Source organism: Cygnus atratus, chromosome 5, assembly GCF_013377495.2.
Source record: "Cygnus atratus isolate AKBS03 ecotype Queensland, Australia chromosome 5, CAtr_DNAZoo_HiC_assembly, whole genome shotgun sequence".
Classification (NCBI taxonomy): domain Eukaryota; kingdom Metazoa; phylum Chordata; class Aves; order Anseriformes; family Anatidae; genus Cygnus; species Cygnus atratus.
Window position 1 is genome coordinate 42,585,334 of NC_066366.1, and position 22,694 is coordinate 42,608,027.

Here is a 22,694-nt window from a genome sequence, read left to right on the forward strand (position 1 = left end):
CGCATTCTTTGGGCAGGAACAAGTTTTTGGACAGGGACTAAAAACAATCTCTTTTCCTCTTATCATCTCCCTCTGCACATTAATATACAGCACAAGAAACCAAAAATATCTTTTGAAGTCGTGCCTGTGAGTGACACTGTGCCCTAGTATAATGTGACGGGTGACCTATTCTCCCTGTGCCAGGCTGCGCGTAGCCTTGCTGTCTGGAAAACTATCTGGGGAATTTAAGGACTACCGAGAGAAAAATGGGAAATCTAAAAGCCCAGTCACATACTCAGTTCTTCATCTCAGGTTGTTTTTTCCCTTTGGCTTTTGAAGGTGAAACATAAACCACCTCTGAATTCCAGAGGTTTTTTACTGCCATCATGTGGAGAATTTCCTACTAAAATGAAAAACTGTCTTCCCTGACTGGATATCAGTTTTCCTGCCCTTGGCAAACTGAGACAGCTAATTCAGGCTTACATCTGCAAAGGGCTAGCCCTGGAGCCACAAATGCCATAAACATCTGCTAAATATTCTACCACCCTTAGTATACTTTGCTTTTGCCCTGCAGAAGCAGAGTGCTTGTTGGCAGAGCAGAGCTGGTCAGCGCGCGACAGCCTGGGTATGCCTGCCATTTCTGATATTCCATTACAGGTTTCTTTCCACCGGCTGCAGGATCACACGAACATCTTGTAGCAATGCTATTTCATTCCATGAAGCAACGACACGAATGAAAACAGTATTAGAGAAGGGTATTACAAATCCGGTTATATAAACTATTGCAGGATCAGAAATTTACATTGTTCAGGCATTACTGTTCCCTCTATGCAACCCTCCATTTTACCTGACCACTGTAACAATAGCACTTGAGGAATTTGATAAAATTTTTAAAACAGTTCCAGCAGGCTGTACATTTAGAGGGTCTTATTCATTTTAACAAAAGAAGTATTTAATAAAAGAGCATTTCCACTTCCCAGGACATTCCAAGATTTCAAAAGTTTTGACCAAAACCAGTGACTACATTTCAATTTGAAACAGCAACATGGAAAAAGCAACATCACCCAATTTGCTTTCTATTTTATTTCCTTTTAGCTTTGTACTGTAGTGACTAACATTGCATTTACTACCGTAAAAGTCAAAATAAAATATTTAGGTAATTTGTCAGTGAGCTTTTCAGCAATACTGACACATTTGTCCTAAAGGTTTTACTCCTATTAAATCAATGCAATCTGAAAGACAAATATTGTCAGAAAGATTTCAAGCAGCTGTCAATTTTCCCCAAAACATGCAAGTTAGTGGCCCCATTTTTAAAACCGGCTAGCCCTCAACAGCTCCTCCTCAATTCAGCACAACAACAGAAATCAGCCCTGCGTGTCGTTTAGGAATCTAATTGGTATCTTCTGTCCATTCTGCTAGCTCCCTTGAAACCAGAACTGTTTCTTAGTTTCTCCCTGAAGAGAGGCTAGCAAACATCCTCATGAGGCTCAGCGAGACCCAGAAATGACTCCAGACCAAAAGCATTCAGTTCCAGTTGATATTAACATCCTCCTGTACAACCAGACCTCTTCAGAAGAGCTGCTACACTCAATAGTTGGTCTGAAGATCTGTGAGGACTGCAGTCAAGGCACTGCCTTCTACTAGTCTCATAAAAGTCCATTCGCTTTTGGCTTCATTACAGATAGGTTGTTGGAAAAATCAGCCCTCAGCTTCATCTGCTCCTACAAGAAAGACCTCACAACTCTCGTAGCCTTGGACACAAACTGTTCAGTGGCTGCCTGTGCAGCATAGATTTCCAAGCTAAAGGTAAAATGGATCCCTCTACGTCCCCTATCACAGAGGGTCATATTTTACCCTGGGAATCAGAAGCCAGAGCTACATATGGCTCTAGTAATTCTGTATGTTTCACTGTCATATTAACAAGCCAAGACCCAAGCACTATAAGAGGACCCAGAGATGAATTCAGCCATCAGAGTAACAAACCTACAGGGAAAGTGAGTCACAAATGGCACCCGAGCTTTTGGGGAAGCCTACGTCCAGTCCATATCCTGGGCTCTGTGCTATCTGTATTATGAGGCACAACACACGGCTGCATCAACGTTACTGTATCATATGATCTCCTTACAGACTAGTTTGTAGAAAACTTAATCCTTCTATGTGCGATTAACATGGCTATTCTTTTAATCCCTAGTAGACGTCTATACTGAAGGGTCAAAGTCCAAATTCTCTTCTGCATGAGGTACAGTTGTTAGCCTTGCACATAAAGTAATGAATTCTTGCCTTTTCATTTGCTTTTAAAAATGATAGGATGTAACAGGCCAAAATCCTTATCACAATAATATTCTCAAATACAGTTATGTGCTCTTCTCATCAATTAGGAAATTACAGATTTGAGATTGCCAGTGCAGCCTTAATTCTGCTACATTATGCATTTGCGCTATCAGACTATCTTTAATTACCTACTGACATCTTAGTTTTTTTCCACCAAACAATGTGTCATTCTGGGAAAATGGCTTTGGGAATAAATCAAAACCCTGTGGAGAATTAGGCTGTTGTACTTGCTGTCCTTGCTATATAAATAATGTTGTTTTAAAGGAAGATTTAGGAGTATTTATTGTTATTTTATGTAAATTAAATAAAGCCCTTTTCATTCCAAAAAAAAATGTCCACAGTCCTTGATTGGACCAAGTTTGACCTTCTCCATCTATGCAATTCAAAGAGACACGCGACACCCAGTGGTTATTAGAAATAATGCAAGAATGCAGAAAGCCACAGAGAACGCGAAGGTACATTGCACCATTCTCAGGTTCACAAAATTAAGATGCAACTAGAAAAATGAAGACATTGGACAAGTTACGGTCCATATCAAACAGCCAGTAAAGATGACCTTAGCAGACTCATTATTTGTGAGACACACACACACACAAACAACCCAAAGCAACCACCAGCACTTAAAACCCAAACCCAAACATCTTTTGATCTCCAGCAAAACGTGCCAACTATCCCACTCTGGAGTAAACAGTATCTCTTACATGACAACACTGTAAATCCTGTATGTTCCCTCATCAGAAAATAACAATATCATGAGGAGATCTCCCTGACTGCATTGCACCGGTTAAATTAAATACAGCCACCTTTCCACACCTTGCAGCCTTCCCCACACTGGAGACTGTATTGGAGACCCAGAAAAGAGTAAGAGTCTGCTGGAGGTTATTAGAGAGCATGCTGCCCTCCAAAGTACTCTGGACTGCTGAAGTCTGATGCTGCACAAGTTAAAAGCAGCCCCTGGGGCTGCTTGTTTACATATCTGCCCCAAACTCTTATTTGCCCTAAGAGCCTAGGAGTTGCAAAGGTGGTATTAAAGCTATCTTTGTTGTCCTCCAACATAATGCAATAAAGAAGAGAGTCAAGAGCATTGAAGATGCTTATTTTACATGTGGTATGCCATCTTTGCTATTCATCCGTTGTTGTTAAATAACTTTTATTCTGCTTTCTCTTAATTTGGAGACATTTATGGTAAAGATGTAGTTGCAGACGGACACCTTAATCTGAAAGATGTGTATCTTGTGTGTGAAAAGGAAGCATTGCTAGATAAACTTGAAATGTAGAAGAAAAACAAGTCAATGCTGAAATACTTCTCTAGAGAAAAAATTTGTTACATGAAAGCTGGGTGAAACTCTATGACCTGTGAAAACTTTAGGTCAGAGTAGGTGATCACAAAATATCTTCCATGCTTTAATACGCATTAAATAAGATATTAATTATTAAAAAAATGTATGTGGGATGTCTTTTTAAACAGATTTTATTGTTTCAATGTACAGCAACCCAGCTAACACAAATCTGAAAGGAAACGCGTTTGAGATCTAGCGCCCCTCTGCTGAAATGTAAAGCAAATACTTGTATCCGTATCTATTCATTCTTTGGTTAAGACTGACAAAAACTTAAAGGCATCATTTGAACAATATTCTCCTATTAATGTATTAAAATGACAAAAATGAATAATAAAAGGAACCAAGATATCTGTATCAAATACAGAAGTTGGACTTTGGTTCAATGAAGTGAGATGTATAAAGCTATTTATTTGCAGGCTAATTTAATGCAGTATCTACTGAAATGTATTTTGTTAGTGACAGCAAAAGAAATCAGTGAAGGTATAAAGAAAATAGACTGAGTACTTGTTGTTTTCAAACAAACACCTAACCTCTCCATTTCAGACAATGCATTTTGAAACCATGTTCTTCTGACCTGGTTATGCTTTACTTTTGCTGTGTGCCAAAAATTTCTTTCTGCTGCTGAGTTAGGACAAAAGATTCTTTGTTCCATAAGCATGTATATGAAGTCCATGCATCATCATCTTTAATTACTCAGTTAACACTTAAGACCTATTATTTAACTGCTTCATTGGATAAATACTCGCTTTTGTCCCTCTTAAGTCATCAAAGATTATTTCTACATCTTTTCCTGGAAGAAGAGATTTAACACCTCTTTTAAAAAATTAAAATGTTGAAACACCTAAACTGAGTAAACATGCGGTCATACTTTACCCATGTTCTTTTCACTCTTTTCCTGTTGCATTACCAAAATAAACAATGAAGTGAATGAAAAGTTAACATTCATTTGCCAAAATGCTCACCTTTAGGATAAACAAACAAACCACAGTGCAGCATATGAAAAAAGGAAAACATCCTGTTGTAACTGACAGTGATCACTGAAAGCACACAGTAAATGAGACTTTGTACCAATGAAGAATCAAATGAAGGAAAGGAAAAATTACATATATTATTAAAACCACAAAAAAGTCATGTTTTAGAGCAGGAAGAATTCAGGCGATAGCGCTCAATATAAACCTAAGGTTTAATTCAACTGAATTCAGGGAGAATTCAGGTGATAAGATTTAATTTATTTAAAACAGATGTTTACCTTGACTACCTTGAGAAAAATTCTCTATGAAGAAGACAGTAATTCAGTTCTCCTACCTGTTGTCTCTTGGATGAAGGCCTGGTTTCACACAGTTGAGGTCTGTTCTGAATCATCTGAACTGACGGGCAGGTTGTCTCCCATATACAGGTTGCTCTCTGATGAGCTGTTTTCAGTGAGCACCCACGGGCACTCCATATTCTGAGAAATCTGGTCTCTGTGGCCATCAGTGAGGGTTGTTTCTGGGGATACGGCAATCAGGACCATGCCTGAGCAAACACCATGATGCAACAGCATTCTTAACACGCTTTTCCTCAGAACCCAAACATCCGAAACTGTAAGGGATCCCAATCTGCAGCTTAGATATCATACATCTCACAGTACCGTTCAGATGTACGCAGAGCCAGCTCTGGTATTTAAATACTCAAAAATGCATTCTAGAAGTATGTGTAACTACCATTCTCTCACAGCACTTTGAATTAGTAGGACTAGAACCCATTCTGTCACTTTTTCAAAATGGCAATGTCATTTCGCATCGTCCCAGGCATTTTTGTTTGATTTGTATGTGCCACATTTTTTGCGAGACTGTGCTGAGATTAAAGGTCCTTTTCTTTTCCAATCAGGAATTATTAGATCATGTTGATCTTTTAAAGAAGCATGATTCAGTTTTTTAACAAGACCATCATAACAATCAAAGTATTTCTTTCATATATTGCTATTCAGGGAAATCATTGTCATTGCTCAGCCCTTCTACATACCCCTTTTCAGTTTTCTCTCATGAAATTGCTTTTCATCTCCAAATGCAAAATATTCCGACAGACTTCTGGGTGCTAGCAGTGTTTATGGAGTTCTTAGAACAAGAATAGTCATTCTTGCTGTATTCATTGATACAGAAGATCCACTTCCACCTGCTTATTCCACCAGTGTGCCCTGGCAGCCAGGAGGGCCAGCCGTATCCTGGGGTGCATCAAGCACGGCATTGCTAGTCGGTCGAGGGAAGTGATTGTCCGGCTCTACTCTGCGCTGGTGCGGCCTCACCTCGAGTACAGTGTGCAGTTCTGGGAACCACAGTACAAAAAGGACGTAAAACTGTTGGAGAGTGTCCAGAGGAGGGCTACTAAGATGGTGACGGGCCTAGAGGGGAAGACGTACGAGGAACGGCTGAGGTCACTTGGCCTGTTCAGCCTGGAGGAGAGGCAGCTGAGGGGAGACCTCATCGCGGTCTACAGCTTCTTCATGAGGGGGAGTGGAGGGGCAGGCACTGATCTAATCTCTTTAGTGACCAGCGATAGGGCCCACAAGAATGGTGTAAAGCTGTGACAGGGGAGGTTCAGTCTGGATATCAAGAAAAGGTTCTCCACTGAGAGGGCTGTCGCGCACTGGAACAGGCTCCTCAGGGATGTAGTCACAGCACCAAGGCTGTCAGAGTTTAAGAAGCATTTGGACTGTGCTCTTAGTCATATGGTCTGAATTTTTGGGTAGACCTGTGTGGTGCCAGGAGTTGGACTAGATGATCCTTATGGGTCCCTTCCAACTTGGGATATTCTATGATTCTATTCAAGGGACATCATTGTTGCTGCTCAGCCCTTCTACACACCCCCTTTCTGTTTTCTCTCATGAAATTGCTTTTCTTCTCCAAATGCAAAATATTGACAGACTTTTAGGTGCTGGCAGTGTTTATGGAGTTCTCAGAATAAGAATAGTCCTTCTTGCTGTATTCGTTGATCCAAAAGATCCACTTCCACCTACTTATTTGCCCCTGCTTTTCTGCAGTTCATGGAAAGCAAATCTACACGCTCCTTTCACTATCTTGTATTTACCGTGTAGAAGAATAAGGGTATCTTTTGCTCCTCATTTGCTCATGACAGCTCCTCCATTTGCTCTTTTCCCTCTTTGAGGTGACAAACTTAAAGTCTTTGGACCTTTGATGCTGCCTCCTCCACTTTGTACGTGGCTGTTAGTGCTTGGCTTTTGCTGCCCTCTCACTCCTGGGGTATGACAGCCTCTAGAGTAGCCTGGACTCCTGTGAGGGCGTTGAACTGTACTTTTTGCACAGCGCTTGGATACACCAGCAGCATGCCAAGTTCCTGGCCCTGCTCACCTGCCTGGACCCCTCAGGAGCCCAGGCCGGGCAGCACACATTTCCAAGCCCTCACACACCCGCTGGGCCGAGGGCACAAGACCAGCTGGATGCACCCCCGCTTTTCCAGCGACAACCCTCTTTCCTGCCGCCTCCCTGACGGTGAGGCGGCTCCCCAGAGGGCTTTCAAATCGACACCTCGGGCTAGCCCTTCTCCCTGACAGACCTGACGGCCGTTTGTGCACCTACAGCTGCATACCCCTCCCTCACAGCGCTCCACGGCCTGTGGCCACAACCCCTGAGCGCCCACCCGCCTTCTCCCCTCAGGTGGCGCCTCCGCCAAAACACCGCCCCCCTCCCGCCATTAGCGGGGGGCAGGCAGCGGAGCTGCGCGTGCGCGCCGCGGGGCGGGCGCTGGGCGCTGCCGGGGAGGTCGGAGCGCCATGGTGGCGGCGCCGCGCATGCGTGGAGCGGGCGGCGCTGAGGCGGCCCGCGGGCAGGTGAGGGGCGGCGCGGCCCAGGCCGGCCCCGGGGGGCGGCGGGGGGCGGCCGCGGGGCTCGGGGGCGCTGGAGGGCCCCGAGGGGCTGCCCCAGGGGGCTGGGAGCGATGGAGGGCCCCAAGGGAGGCTCGCTCGGGCTGGCTGCGCGGGGCCTCGCCGGGCCCGCCGTGAGGCTGTCGCCGCAGCGGAGGGAGGGAGGGAGGGAGGGAGAGCGGGAGAGCCTCCGGGGGGTCCCAGTGCCCGCTTCACTGTGGGTTGTGCTCGGTTTGTTGTTTTCCGAAGGGAAGACAAAAAGAGGTGCCAGCCCTTCCCAGCCCTTCCCGTGACGGGTCCCGAGGGAACGGCGTGGAGCTGGGACAGGGCAGGGTCAGGCTGGGTGCTAGGGAAAGGTTCTGCACCGGGGGGGTCGGGCACTGGGACAGGCTCCCAGGGCAGTGGTCACGGCACCGGGCATGTTCAGAGCATCGGCCAAACGCTTCTTGAACTCCAGACGTAGGGCCTGATGTTTGGGTGGTCCCGTGTGGACCCAGGGGTTGGACTCGATGAGCTTTGTGGTCCCTTCCAGCTCGGGATGCTCAATGACCCTGTGATGTGAGGCTAACAGGTGGGGTGTTTGCGTTAAACTCACATCTAGCCCTCGTTCTGTGTCCACTTCTGATTCTTGGAGATTAACATCTGTACATATCGCTTCCTTAAGAGAAATACTTTTGTTTTGGAGAGGGGTAAGCAATAGAAGCATGGACCAGGACTTAACCCTCATCTTCCATTTAAACTTGTTTGTGCCATGAGCGTTCAGCTGAGCTGTTCTGTTAGTGAAAGAGACAGTGAAGTGGGATTTATATTTTGTAATTTTTAACCCAGTTAAAATTCATACTGATTAAGATGTATATATTGATATTTACCTTGAAGTGCCAGCATTTTTTCTCTATGATAAAATTAGGTGCTTTTCTTACTGGGTTTCCTGATCAGAATCCCTTGACAAGACTTTATTAGAAGATACTGTTAAGGATCCCAAAGGAGGGATAGTATCTAGGTTGATTTTATGTAGTTATGTCTGTCCTCTATCTGTTAGCAGGTCAGCAGGTGTGACTGAAGACAGAAAAATGAGGCAGAAGGCTACTGAAGAAGTTCTGTTCTGTTGAGCATTTTTCTGTCTTGCTTGTAGTTTTGTAGGCGGTCACAGTAGCATCTCACCACAGTTATCTAATGTACAGAGTTCATCACTGGAGGTGCCCAGGCTCAAGAACTTAGAGCACAATTCTAACAACCAGGTGTCAGGATTTAAGATGAAATTTGCGTTTCAGCGTAGTTTGTTCCACAATGTATCTGCTGCAGCATCATTAGACGTAACTATCACTGGATACTGCTGTTAATGGGCTGCTGATCTGACTATTATGTGGTCTCCTGAGTTCCTGTCTTTGTGATTTAAATACACAGCTCTAACAAGAGATACAACTTGAAAGGGTTGCTTCATAGAAACATAATTTATACAGATACTGTTAGACAATTTCTGCATTTAATCCTGTTGCTTTTCTGTTAGCCAGTCTCATCTTTCTTTTATAAGAGAAGCAGGAACTTTTAGAATTAGCAAGCCCACCTACCTTTAGGAAGCAGCTGAATGTTGTGATGAGTATGTGGTATAGAAGGTCGTAATGTAACTACGTTTTTCTGGGGTTTGTTGGTTTTAGTTTCAGCCTTCCAGAGTTCTTGTTTTGAAAGGGTGTGAGGAGGCATTTCTAAGGCCGAGACTCCACCAGGAGTGATTGCAGGTATAGTATGTGTTGCACCTTTAGCAGTATGGATTTCTTCATCCCCAGCATGTTCTCTGATCACAAGACTTACCTCACTCTGAGAGTGAAACAGACTGTAATAACAAAACCACAGCTTTGGACGTTCAGCGCTATTTGTTCTATGGGCTTCACCCAGCACAGCTGACTTGTTTGGGGATTTGGTGCCTGGGGTAGCTGTTTGTAAGATAGGTGTGGACTGAACAACTTTAATTCTTGAAAAATGTTTATGACTAGCTTTTAGCTTGTTTTGCCTTTATGGGTGGAGAAGTGGCTCTAATATGTTAGTTTTCTATCTACATCTCATTCTTTGACTCATTCGAGATGCTTCTGTTCTGGAAGTCCCCACTTAATTTACTGGCAGTGTGAAAAGAGATGCACAACTATGCCACTTCACTCAGAGTCTTGATTTAATTACAGATAACAACCATATACAATGTATCTTCTATTTTATCTTGGTTACCCATGGTGCTGAACTTCAGAGCAATCTAGAATTGCGCATTGCACTTTTGGCAGTTCAAGAAATTACATTCCTATTTCCTAACTTGATGTGCACAGTAACGGATTATTGCCTTGTCTGTCAGAAATCGTAACAGAGTTAGAAATAACTTCAGCAGTGTGCTTTCCAGATTAATCTGCCATGTATTTTAGTCAGTAATTTTAAGTATGAAACAATTCTACTTCAGGTAGTTCAGTAAAACTGGCTGACCTGTGCTCTATGCTTGACTTGCTCAGCTGCTGAAGGAAGGAGATGAATGACGCAGGTTCATTCTGCCCCTTCCACTGCATCCATGTCCGTAGTTCTTTAAAATTCTTTCAATTCATTGATGGTGCTCACAGTAATAAAGTGTTTTAAAAAATAAATAAAAAAAATCCATACTGTATTTCTGCTGCGGTTAATTTCATTCTTCCTATGCCTTAGGCTTTTCGACGTCATTTTAATCTATGCTAAAGGACCCAAAAGCCATGTCTACTGTGATATTGTTCCCTTGCAGTTGGTGCAGGGGACTGAAAGATTGGGTTGTGGGATCTTTCTTGAAACTTTAAATATCAGTCTGAAGCAGAGGGAAGACTTGAGTCCCGAAAGCTCTACTAAGTAACATGTTAGCTGAAGCAAAAAATTGCTGCCTATCTTTTCTGTTCTGTAATGTGTTGTTAAACATGCATGGTTTAGAGTATTTTGCAGGGCATGAACTGGTTTTACTGGGAGGTCTTTGCTAGACTTACTGTGTGATAAACATAGCGAATGTGAAGCTGGGAATTCTGTTGAATTCTACAGATTGCTTAACAAATGCCTCGCACCTTAGATAACCAGATTTCTCTAAGGACATGTGTAGCCGCCTTTGTTGACTTATAGTGTTGGAATTTTCATTAGATTCAGAGGAAGTCTCTATTTTGTTTTAACTGTTTTTGTAGTTCCTCAATGGAAAAGGTGTTGAAAAGTGCCTCCAGCACTGTGGAAGCATGGAGACAAAATAGTTGCGTACTGAGACCCTCAAGAAACTATTGGGCAAACTGATGGCAATGAAGAGCTTGAACCATCACTTCAGCATGGCGGCAACTGAATCTGACAAGGACTCTGGATACTCAGGTTTAGAAAAAGACTACATTACTTTTTTTTCTGTTTTGTTTTTTTTTTTTTTTTCTCAGACTTTGTGTTTGTTGGTGTTGTTACACAAATCTAATTCTAACCTCTTATGGTTTGTCTCTGGTTACATGTTAGGGTCTGTATCTAAGACAGGTTGAAAAATCATCCTACCATCAATCCTTTTTTGGAGTGGAGCTTCGTGTTCGTTCTGTACATTTAAAGGCATGGGAATTTAAAATGTGCCTAATAAAGAAATGAATGGAAGAATCTTAGACTTCAGAATCCAGAAGTAGGAATGGAAAGATTAATTTTTGTTCTTTGCCAGTGATCAGTGGACTATTGGATTATGCCATCTAATATCTCTTACAATTTGACTAGATTGTCAGTGGAGCCTAATAAAAGAGTGACTTTTATAACATCAGTAAAATGTAAATGGTGTTATGTTTTAATAATCCACAAAACTGTGCAAAGATTGGCTTTAAATGTTAAAAATGCTTAATCTAATGCTTTAACTTTAATGAGAGAGACCTGCATTACTGGATTTGTAGATAGATGTCAAGACACAAAATGACTGCAGCACAGACTGCTGCTGTGGCAGTGCTGGAGCTTGTAGTTCTTTCCTGCACCAAGCTTTGGAGCTGTCTCCGAAATAGTGTGTAGTTCCTTGGGGACTAAATACAAAAGAACAAAAAGTAATCGTTTTTTTGTGGGAGACAATACCTGCATGAGAACTGTCCTGAAATATGAAGCCTTTTAATAAAGGCCATTCAACAGCTGTCACAACAGTTCTAATTTTATTGGTATTCCAGAATCAAACTTTATTACTCATTGTTGACTTGGTTGAAAGGAAACAGAATCATAGAACAGAAAGGAGGTAGCAAGTGTGCTGTATGTGAAACAACTGACAGCTGAATTCCACCTCTGGCAGATGGAAGTTCGGAGTGCCTGAGTGCTATGGAGCAGACTGACTCGGAGGACGTGCTGAACGCATTGTGTTGGAACGCAGAGGATGGGCCTTGGCCATGCCCGGTGACCACAAGCAACTCCTTTCCTGCACTTTCTCCTATGGTCGTGATGAAAAATGTTCTTGTTAAGCAGGTAAGGAAGGAATAATATATTGGAAAATATTACAAGTTTCTATTTTTTTTTTTAACTATTTTCCTTTCAAAAAAGATTTGTAGGAAGTTACAGTCTGGAAAGCAAAGAGCAGCCTGAAAAGTTTTGTTAGTGACAGCCTGTTCTTTTGAGGGGCAGCTGAAATCACTAAGAAAGGGAAAATGTGACACATTAGAGGCTCTGCTACATTTGCTCTTTGTCTCAAATGAATCTGCAAAAAATAGATCTTCATGAATGTTATGTAAATAGCACCAAAGATCGAACAAAAAAAAGTGTTTTTCCTTTTGGAATTTGATGTTTTCTTTTTCATTCAATTTAGACAGTAAAGTAGGATGACTGCTTTTGCTTGCTAGTTCTTAGGTCCTAAAGGTGCTTTATATGTGATGTGAAACCCTAATCCAGAATGTTATAAATGAACAAATTAAACCTGTACCTAAAGTTAGCCGTGGTATGTTTACTTCAACGGTTGTTTCTCTTAATTACATGTGATGGCTCTCACTGCAACAATTATATTCTCTGTTGATATCTTCCAATATCACATTATGTGTTTTTCCTCCAACACTTCTGCGAGACATTGAAATGTTCTGCATTGTAACAGAAGGTGCAAGAGCTAAAAGTTCAAAGTATTGCCATACTACTAGACTTCTTGCTTCTACTCATGTTTTCTTAGCAGAAGAAAAGTTCTAGAGCCTTTTTTATGATTAGAATACTTCTGAGAATACAGTGAGAAGGGGGAAAGTATAGATCTTGATTCTTTTTCTATGGAATCTGTTCTGAAAACAAGAAAAACCTGTTCAACTTGGATGCTGTGTCAGTGCTAGCACGGAGATGGGTTTCTGTTAGTATTTGGCAGGTTATGCATTTGTGGAGGAGTTAATTCTGATCTGAGCGTTGTGCTTTAGCTTGACAAGAAACAATTTCGTTTTATAGTCATGTTCCTAGATGCGTGGACAAAGTACTGTCTAAGCAAATGCTGAAGTTTTCATGTAGTAGGAAAGAGGCAAGCTTCACCAAAGGCTGCTGGCCTGGGGCTCAAAAATTAAACTGTGATTGTAGTGGTAGTTTCATGTTAAAATCTTGCTCATGTCACAAACAGCTGGGAGAAGTAGCTAAATAGTACATATAACATAAAAGTTGGTAGTGGAGCAAAGGGGAAAAGTGGGGAGGAAAAGGTAGATAAAATTAACAGACTCGGTTCTTTTCAGCAGTGCATAGTAACGTTCAAATCTAAGGACAATCATGTTACATTGAAAAATGTTTATTTCAATAAACAAAAGCAACAAGTCGAGGTGAGAATGATGAAGCATCTTTCTAGCTCTTTCCACTAGGCCTGGTTACCTCAGGTAGTGATGCTGGTCATCCTATTAAGATGGTCTTTTCAACACAGTCGTCAGTTGGGCTCACTGGACCAAAATAACACAGCATCCCCAGTTACTGCAGTTTATTTGTTCCACTTTCAGTCAGAATCATCCTCCTGTCTAGATCCGCTCTGATCCTGCATGGTGATGTTTACCTGCTGTCCTGGTTTCAGAGTGTAAATAGCTAACAGCGTTACAAAAAATCAGGCAGGGCTTAATTCTCTGAAACTCAGTACTGCTGTGGCAAGGTTTCTCTAAGTCTCGTCAAAGTCCTTAATAAGCAGGAAAGCTTTCTAGATGAGTGGTGCTGATATTTGCAGGACATTAGCCTTCTTTTAAAAGAAACAAACAAACAAAAAACACAACTGCAGAATTAGTAAAAATAAATGTCTCCTCTAATGAAAGTTAGATTTTGTGTAGGAGAACAAGAGCAGAACTTAATAGAAGTGGAAAGGACAAGAAAGTGAATAGCGGAGCTAAGAAAAGAACGAGCAAGATGAACAGTTACCACAGTTCTCTTGGCCTCAATGAATTTGGGTCTCTGGTGTGCTAGGTATTATTGTGCAAAGCCTTGCTTCCTAAGACTGCATCTTCTGCCTGATGTTAGAATCATAGAATAGAATCATTAAGGTCAGAAAAGACCTCCAAGATCATCTGGTGCAACCATCCCCCTACTACCAATGTCACCCACTAAACAATGTCCCTAAGCACCAGGTCCAACCTTTCCATGAACACCCCCAGGGACGGTGACTCCCTGGGCACCCCATTCCAATGCTGACTGCTCTTCCTGAGAAGAAATGTCTCCTAATTTCCAACCTGAACCTCCCCTGGTGCAACTTGAGGTCGTTCCCTCTAGTCCTATCACTAGTTACCTGCGAGAAGAGGCTGACCCCCAGCTCCCCACACCTTCCTTTCAGGTGGTTGTAGAGAGCAGTAAGATCTCCCCTTCTCCAGACTAAACAGCCCCAGTTCCCTCAGCCACCACTCCTCATGGTCTTTTATACACACTTCACCACTCGTATTTCCAGATACCTTGCTTTTGAATGTGTTCTTTCTTCTGTGAAATAAGGACCTAATGTTAACTTTTAGAGGTAGTTGTTCCGTACCCCTGTTACATAAACATCTCACCTACTGAATGAAAAGGATTCTGTGTCACAGTTGGTAAACAAATTTCATCTCTGAGTTTTAGTGTCCAAATCAGTGGATGGTACCTGCTTTTGATGAGTTAAGTCCTCTGCTGAGGGGAGTGGACTTTAGCAAAACACATTATCATTTGCTAGTTTAAACGTTATGAGACTGATGTAAAGGAGATGGATTTCAGATGAGTCAGTTCCAAAAATAATAGAATGTCTTAGTGCTAGCTAAAAACTGTGCCCTTGGCAGGCCTGCCAGTAACATTCCAAGTTGTAAGCTTTAGGAATTGGAAGAGCAGCTTGACAGTATATTGTATTAGTGTACGTGTAATGGTGATGACTTAAATATATGGGAAGTAAGGTGGTGGTGGTGGTGGTGGGTTTTTTTTTTTCTTCCCAGAAATAGCATCTCTTACTAGACCATTTGATATGTTTACAGAAAAGCAGGCATGCTTTCTGGCCAGGAGATCTCATAAAGATCCCTAGTAGTGTATTTAAGAAGGAAGAGGTAGTAATGTCTTGTAAAATTGATGTATTCCCCCCCCTGCATTGAAGAATATGACTTGTGGGAGGGAATAAAAACTTGAACATCTTTCCTGAAATATAATGGTTTTAAGGCTTCAGTGCGCACCATTTCACCAAAGGTGTGGAATTCAACTGCATGGGGCTTACAACAGACAGTTTTCCTTGAATTGATTGATATTCAGCATTTTTTTCCCCAACTTCATGGTTTTAAATTTATTGAAACCATGCATTGTACTTAAGATTGGAAGACTTACTGAACAGCTGTCGTCTATGTTAAATAACCATTTCAAAAGCCTGCTATAAGAATAGAAATGACAGGATTATAGTTGCTGCATTTCGACAAAGAGGGTGTCTAAATTGTTCCTCAAATATCTGAGCAGTCTTTGCCTATTTTAGAATATTTCGTAACTGCGATGCTTAATTATATTTCAGGTTTTCTGTACCCTTCTTATTTAGCCTCAAGTCAGTAATAATTTTACACTAGCATTTTACAATAAAGGCATGCACTGTAATGCTTTCCTAAATAACTTTCCTAAATAAGAATGTATAAATTCAGATTGAATTGTTTTTAAATATTTGCTATTCCATAATAAATGGATTATGGATTACAGCTTCTATTCTAGTGTTATGTTCTGTTGGCAGAGAAGGATGATTTTGATGGAAGGTTGCTCACAATGTGTTATAGTGAATAGTATATCAAGTATTATGAAGAAATGGCTCAGTCCATCTGTTTCGCTTAAGGGTTTTTGGTCCTTTTCTACAGCATTGTTGTAAGAATTCTGTTTGTCCCCATTTATGCTTCTCAGGGCAGTTCTTCCCAGCTCCAGTCTTGGACGGTCCAGCCATCCTTTGAAGTGATTCCAGCTCAGCCACAGCTAGTGTTTCTTCACCCATCAATCCCACCTCCCATTAACCCTCACCCTGCTGGGAAAAAGAGAAATGACTCCACTAACTACCTGCCCATCCTGAACTCTTATCCCAAAATAGCACCGCAGCCTTGCAAGAGAGATCACTCCTTTGATCTAGAGGATCGTCAGGAAACCAGTTGCCATAAACGACTCTGCACAGAAGCACCCAAGATGGAGACTTCCCCTGTATCAAGGAGCACAGGTTTGCCTACCAGTCCTTTTGCCCACCTACCAGTTAGCTTTAAGACCCCTCAGGATTCTAATCAGCAGAATCCTTCAACTTTGGTGACAAGTGGGAAAGTGTCAGCCCTTTCTGGTTTCCATCGTCTTTCTGCTGATGCTCAGAAACTCCCAGGTCTGGCTCCCCTTTTGCCTTTTGGAACTCTGCAGGCAGCGAAGTGTGCCCCTCATGAGAATGAGAGTGCAGCACAGACGCCAATGCAATCTGCAGTGTGGAGTCCCCCGTTGATACCAGAAGAGACTTGCGCTACCCCTGAGCTGCTGTTGCAACAGCAAAGCAAGTGCAGACGTTTTCAGAACACGCTCGTCGTGCTGCGCAGGTCAGGATTGCTGGAGATCACTTTAAAAACCAAGGAGCTCATTCATCAGAATCAGGTGACTCAGGCTGAGCTGGACAGGCTGAAGCACCAAACACAGCTTTTCATAGAGGCAATAAAGAACAATGCTCCGCAGTCATGGGCAGAGCTAGAAGCATCTCTAACAGGATCAGAGAAAGCTAATAGCAACCTCGAAGACTCCGCTTATCCAAACATGTAGTAAAAAGGTACATAGCTGTTAAGTTATTTTTGTGCCTCCTATTTCCTGTCTCAGGCTTTTGCTTGAGCGTTCTCTGAGTCCAAGACTTGCAAAGTGGCATGCCATTAACAACTTGTCTTCAGAGCCAGTTGTGGGACTGGAATAGCACCGTGGGATCTTGACAGGATGGATACTTACTACTTCAGCGTGCCCTTGAACTCCATGCTAACTCTGTAGTTACTTGGACTTGAGAAGCTTGGATGTGCTCTGCTGGCGTGTCTTGTTCTTGCTGCGAGAAGACAGCCAGTTGCAGTATTCTGCTAGCATGCCTCTTCCTATTTCCATCTTCAGGTAGTTCTGAGAATGGAACAGCAGAACAGACCCCAGTATTGGGCCATCAGCAAGTAGATGAAGGGAGCTGGTGTGAGGAGAGGAAGCTTAGGTTTGGGGGGTGATAAGTTTAGACTGTCACTGTCTTTTTTTTTTGTTTTCATGACAGTGTCTTGCTTTTGGGGTTATCACACATTTGAACTAGTGGAGGTTTGCTTGTGCAGCAGCAGTATTCTGTGTTTGTTGCAGTCGTTGACCAAAGTGAAGAGTATCTTAGCACATAAGTGAAATGACTTGTTTTGATGAGTATATTTTTGATTTTGGTCTGTGAAGATGAGTGAAAATTGCAGGGCTTGTGTTGGAAGTGTTTGTTCTAAAGCCATGTTTATTTGCACTACCCATTAATAGCTAAGAAGTGCACAAGGCAAGTGGCTTTGGATTTTCTTGGTAGACTGCAGAGGCTGTTTTAAATATGGTATAAGGAAGATACTCATTCACCAGTGTTAACATAGGATAGGGAGACTGGTTGCTTACCATTTTATCTGTGTATCTTTAACTTACAAGACTAAACTCCTTTTTTGCTGTGAAATCAGATTGCTGAGTATGAAAAAAGGAGAGAGGTGAAAAGAAAAGGAGCTTGACGACGGCCTGTGGTGTAACAAGTCCTTCTCCCATCTCCCTTCCCTCCCTCTTTATTGAGAGAAGTCAGATGAATATATCTATTATAAAAGAGGTGTCAGCTTGGATAATCTTCCTAAAAACTTGACCTACTTGAGTTTGAACTTAAAGAAATAAAACAAACACCAAAACCACTTTCTTCCACATCAATTTATCATTCCTAGCCTGCTTGCCTTGAAGTATAGTTACACTGTGCATAAGATGTTAGGCCTTATTAGTAGGCATCCACAGTAGTCACGTTGCAAAAGCTGTTCTGTGGATGCTTATTTCATTTCAGCTTATTTAAGCACTTAACTATGTCAGTCCCTCCAGTGTGGAGTGTTTTTTTTTTTTTTTTTTCAGAGGCAGGCTGCGTAAGAGAGCTAAGAATGTCTTTTCCTAAGAAGGGTAAGAAATCTGGATTGTTTATGGTGTGTTCATTTCCACTTGAAAATGCTTTCAAAAAATTATGTTGTCTAGGTCACTGGGTATTTTGATGCTCTGATCACTTCTATCAGCTGCTTCAGATTTTTAGAAGAGGAACTTGAAAATAGAGCAGATCTCATGCTAATTTATGATTAGACCTCTTCATTTTCTGATGCCTCTGAGAATCAAGATTGCAGAAGACCGTGAAGAATGTTTTTGTAGTCTTCCTAAAATACATGCATTAGAGAAAGTGTAAGGGGCTTCCCTCTCTAAGGGGTTTCCCCCTTTTTAGAGTGATGAAAAGAAATGCTGTACGTGCCTCAAGAAGAGGAGAAATGTGAGTCAAGCTTGTACTACCTATAGGCTTAAAGAGAAATTTTGTGGCAGGATTCACCCTAGAGCCCTACTTGAACTGTAACAAACTCATAGCAATGCCTTTTCTGGTATCCTGCCCACCTGCTGAAGGCTAGTGCAGTACGTGGGAATTTATTAAGAGAAAAATTTTCATAGGCTGTGTTCTATCATGTTTTTTGTCTAAATATAACTGCTACGATTGTGTGTAATAGTATGTCTCATAACTCACAGCACAGCAATATCCAAACTCCAGCAACACTGAAGGCAGCATAATACAGAGTAATAATGTAGGACATATCCAGCTCTTCTGGACCTGTGATATCCCCGTTGAATGACATTTGGGGGCATAGATGTGATGGTGCCTTGGGCCATTTGCACAAAAGAATCCTAGAAGATAAGACTGTTTCTTCTGAGCTTCTTAGAGGAAGGGGAGGAGGGAGTAGTTCCATTCGTCTGATACCTGTAATAAGCATAAAGGTAAGGTGTGGGAAAGTGCATAGGATATCTTTTCTATTTTTCCTAAAATTCTTTTTCTACCCATCAATTATAGAGGGGAATAGGAAGTTAAGAATGTATGTATTTTTAGGAAGTGGTTGTTCTACAAAACAAGGTGATGGAGTCAGGCTTCCCTAGGAAGCCTGTTCCAGTGTTTGACCACCCTCACAGTAAAGAAATTTTTCCTAATATTGAGTCTCTTCTCCATCCTATTTCTACTACTCTGATGGTGTAAAAGGAAGGGAAAAACTGGCCTCGCAGGGTGATGCCCTTTGACTTAGGGAGACCATAGCTGAGGAAACTTAGTCCACACATACACTCTCCCCAATAGCACCGAGGGTGGGCTGAAGCGTGTGCTTATAGATGATGGGCATTTCAGCTGGTGTAATTTATATTAGCATGTATCTCAGTAAGTCTGTGAACAAATTCCAGCAGCTGGTTAGAAATCTACTAGCCACCAGGCCAGACTTACAGTATTTGCTGAACTAGAAAAATCTATTCTAGAACTATTATATGTAAATCTGGGGCCCCATAGGATGTCCCTAGATAAATGTTTCATCAAGATTTGCAGTAATAAAAAAGGTTGTTGAAGGCCCCTAATAATAAATCCATCCTGAAATACCTTTCTATTCAGTTTCTCATAGCTGCCTTTATTCTTGGAAGCCCTGGTAAAGCTTTAACAGTAAGAGCTTTCCTTTCTTGGCTGCAATTTAATAAAATAGGTTAGCTTGGAGCTGTTCTGAGAAAATTAGTTGACTGTATTAGGACCAGAATAGATCTCGATTCTGGACAGGGTCTGGAATTGGTCCAGTAGAGATGAGCAGAAACATTAGCCTCTGATTGGAAACCTGTAAGCACTAAACTTACAGATTTTTGGTGTTTGAAAGAGTAAGACTTTGCATTAACAACTTAGCCTGAAGACAGCTGTCCCAGTCTAAAAAGTCAGTGAGACGGTCTGCTGGGGCTTCGGGTGCTGCTGACATGCATGCATGGTAGCTTGATGGCTCAGACAGACTGCTGTTTTTCTATTAAGTTTTAATAAATGTTGGTATTTTTGATTACTTTTGCTATGTATTTTTGAAGTTCTACTGCTCTAGTTGGAATGTAAACATTTTCTGTACTTTTAAGTCTCCATTGCCAGCTTTGAATAAAGTAGTCTAAGAACTCTGTTACAGAACATGACCTTTTTGTTAAAGATTTATAGAAACAGACTGTGAAATATGAATAAAATAAAGTATATACTTGACAAGTCTATGGGTTAGTCTAATGCTGTTGAACTGCAAAGTCCTTAATTCCAAAGCATGCTTTACATAGTTCCACAAGAGCGTGTTTCCCATGTGGGAAAGTGCAGATCACAAAAGTGATACTATGATTCCTCTCCAAAGGGCGTCATGTGAGCTTTAACAGTATGTATGAATTAAAGGGTTTCTGGGAGGAGCATGGGTAAAAGTGGGCTGTACAGAACACTAAAAATACATTGCGGTGGGTGACCATTGCCATAGATCTGTCATGAGAAACCTGGAAGAATTTTTGAATCTTAACTGTTATCTCCATGTGATGACTGTACATAATGCTCACCGTCTGTGCGGGGTGAACTCCTACACTATCGCAATCCTGTCAGCCAGATATGCAGAAAATCTGAATTGTGAAGTGAGAGAGTGGGTATCTTGGCTGCTGAAAGAGTTACTTGAGTGAAATTTTGCTCCCTCTCTTGAAGGAGAAATGTTCTTCAGCTGAATCTGTATACCTACTTTTCAATAAAACACATTTTTCAAAATGTGGCCATCCTTACATTATTTTTTCCTTTGTTCAAAGATCAAACTTCCAGCAAGAACTGGGCAGTTGTTCCTGGAACGCCCAGCAGCCTTGTGGCTTGAGGTCCTGTTGTAAGGTAAAGAGATTCTGGTTAAAGTTCTTACTTGAACCAGACAGAGCAATACCTTGAACCTTGTTGCTTTGCATCCAAGGAGGAGTGACATCAATTGTTTTTATTCCCTGAGAATGCAAACTCAGTGTTTTCAACCCTTGTATTCCTGAAGGGTATGGGTGCAATTCAAGCAGAAAATGTTTCACCAAAATTGTGTTTCCGTCTCTTCTAGATAGATTTTTCTTTAAACTGCAAAGTCTGTCTGCAGGGTGTCAGGCCTGTTCACCTTTATTTCACGCAGACCAAAAAAGTCAATTTTTTCCTTTTGGTGCACTGTATCTATCTTCCTTTTCTTGTAACACACAAACAGTCTGAAAGGAGCAGAGGTCTCCACTGGCTTGGGCTGAGGAATCTCCTGGCATGCAAAATTTCTGGCACCCACTAGGCTGATTGTAGCTTGCTGTTACTGCTTGCTTACTCGTGATTCTTGGGACAGAAATAGGGGCCCCTGCCTGCACAGGTTTACACTCTAGCTGTATCTTGCTGCCTTTTGGGTATGATATAGTCATACAGCCCCCCACTGTATTATATGGTCCAGAGCGTTGGAAGTGCACGAGACTTCTCTCTTTAAATCTGTGTTTCGGGGTAAGTCCATAAGATGACTTTAACTGTTGAGTGTAAATTCCTGTAATCTGAATCAGAAGGCAGAAGGAAACACCAGGAGTTCTGGCCTTCTCTCTGGCGGAGCACAGTTTCCAAGACTTCTTCAAATTCTCATTTGAGCTAACGTGTGTTTTTAGAAGAAGCATCCAGCCTTGATTTGAAAGCGCCTAGCAATGAAGATCCACCCAAATTGTTCAAAAGGTAATTACTTACTGTTAAAAATGTGCCTTTTATATTGAACTTGAATGTGTTGTCTTTCAGTATCCAGCTGTTAGGTCTTCTACCTTTTGTCTGCTAAGCTCAAGTACGTGCTGTGACATTGCTGTGTTCACTGTAGACATTTATGAACCTCATTCCTCAGCTTTTCCTCGGCTTTCTTTGTTAAAGGAACTGATTAAGCTCTCAAATCTTTTCAATCTGTTGTTCACCTGTGTCCGTCTTCTTTGGATCCCTTAAAATTATTTAAATACATTTTTAAATGAAGCACTGAAAGCAAAACAGGATTGTAAGAAGAGTTCTACCGTGTCAACCTTCCGTACTGCTACTGTCTTGTTTTTATAGCAGCCATGGCATCAGGCTCGAAGTCTAAATCATCTCTGGACCTGTTGTTCATAAGGTTAGTGAATTCCTGTCCTCCACTTATGTTTCCATATTCCTTCCATACTCCAAGCAGCCAGAAAGCAGAACAGTCTCATACATTATTTACCTCTACTTCCGAACTCTTCCACCTTCATTGTTACCTGTAATTTGTGGCCGAATTACTGAAGACGATATTAAATAATGTTAGTCAAGAACAAATTTCATATTGTTTTCATTTTAACAGAAGATGTTTGACAGATCTTTCTATACAAATAGGAAACTACAGTTGTAATACATTTCACAACATCCAGCTAATTTCCTGTAATTCTGGTTTCAGTGTGTCATATGACAAACTGTTAAACATCCATCAGAAATATCAATATATTCATGTTCTTCCTCAGTCAATTTTTAATTCCAGTTCATCAGAATAAGATAGCGATTTTTTGACCAACTCTGTTTCTTTCGAGAGTCTTTAATTTCAATTACTTTTGCTTTCTGTTTACGTACTTGATTAATCCAAAATTAGAGGTTATTCCATTGTTTTCTGCCTGTTACCCAGCCTATGTTCATTCAGATCAGTCTACTTACCCTCTGAAAAGCTGGTGCTGTATTAGTTTTTTTCCCTCTCCTTAGACCACTGAAATCTTGCCTAGCGGTTTGAAATTCACTGAAGTAG

General features: G+C 41.5%; 1 protein-coding gene across 7 annotated transcripts; it reads left to right on the forward strand.

The window, feature by feature from the left end:
* The first annotated feature begins 7,359 nt into the window (after positions 1-7,359).
* Positions 7,360-20,634, forward strand: CIPC (CLOCK interacting pacemaker). Of its 7 annotated transcripts, none has more exons than XR_004777543.2 (6): positions 7,360-7,476; positions 10,680-10,854; positions 11,780-11,949; positions 15,790-16,675; positions 17,998-18,042; positions 18,646-20,634. XR_004777543.2 is itself a non-coding variant. In XM_035539485.2 (6 exons), the coding sequence occupies exons 3-5, from the start codon at positions 10,782-10,784 to the stop codon at positions 16,666-16,668; spliced, it is 1,122 nt and encodes a 373-aa protein (XP_035395378.1). In that variant the 5' UTR covers positions 8,548-8,603; positions 9,165-9,245; positions 10,680-10,781; the 3' UTR covers positions 16,669-16,675; positions 18,646-20,634. The 7 variants fall into 7 exon arrangements, 6 of the variants coding, with proteins under 6 accessions (XP_035395376.1, XP_035395375.1, XP_035395377.1 ...); XM_035539485.2 differs by lacking the exons at positions 7,360-7,476; positions 17,998-18,042 and adding exons at positions 8,548-8,603; positions 9,165-9,245; XM_035539483.2 differs by lacking the exon at positions 17,998-18,042.
* The last annotated feature ends 2,060 nt before the right edge of the window (positions 20,635-22,694 follow it).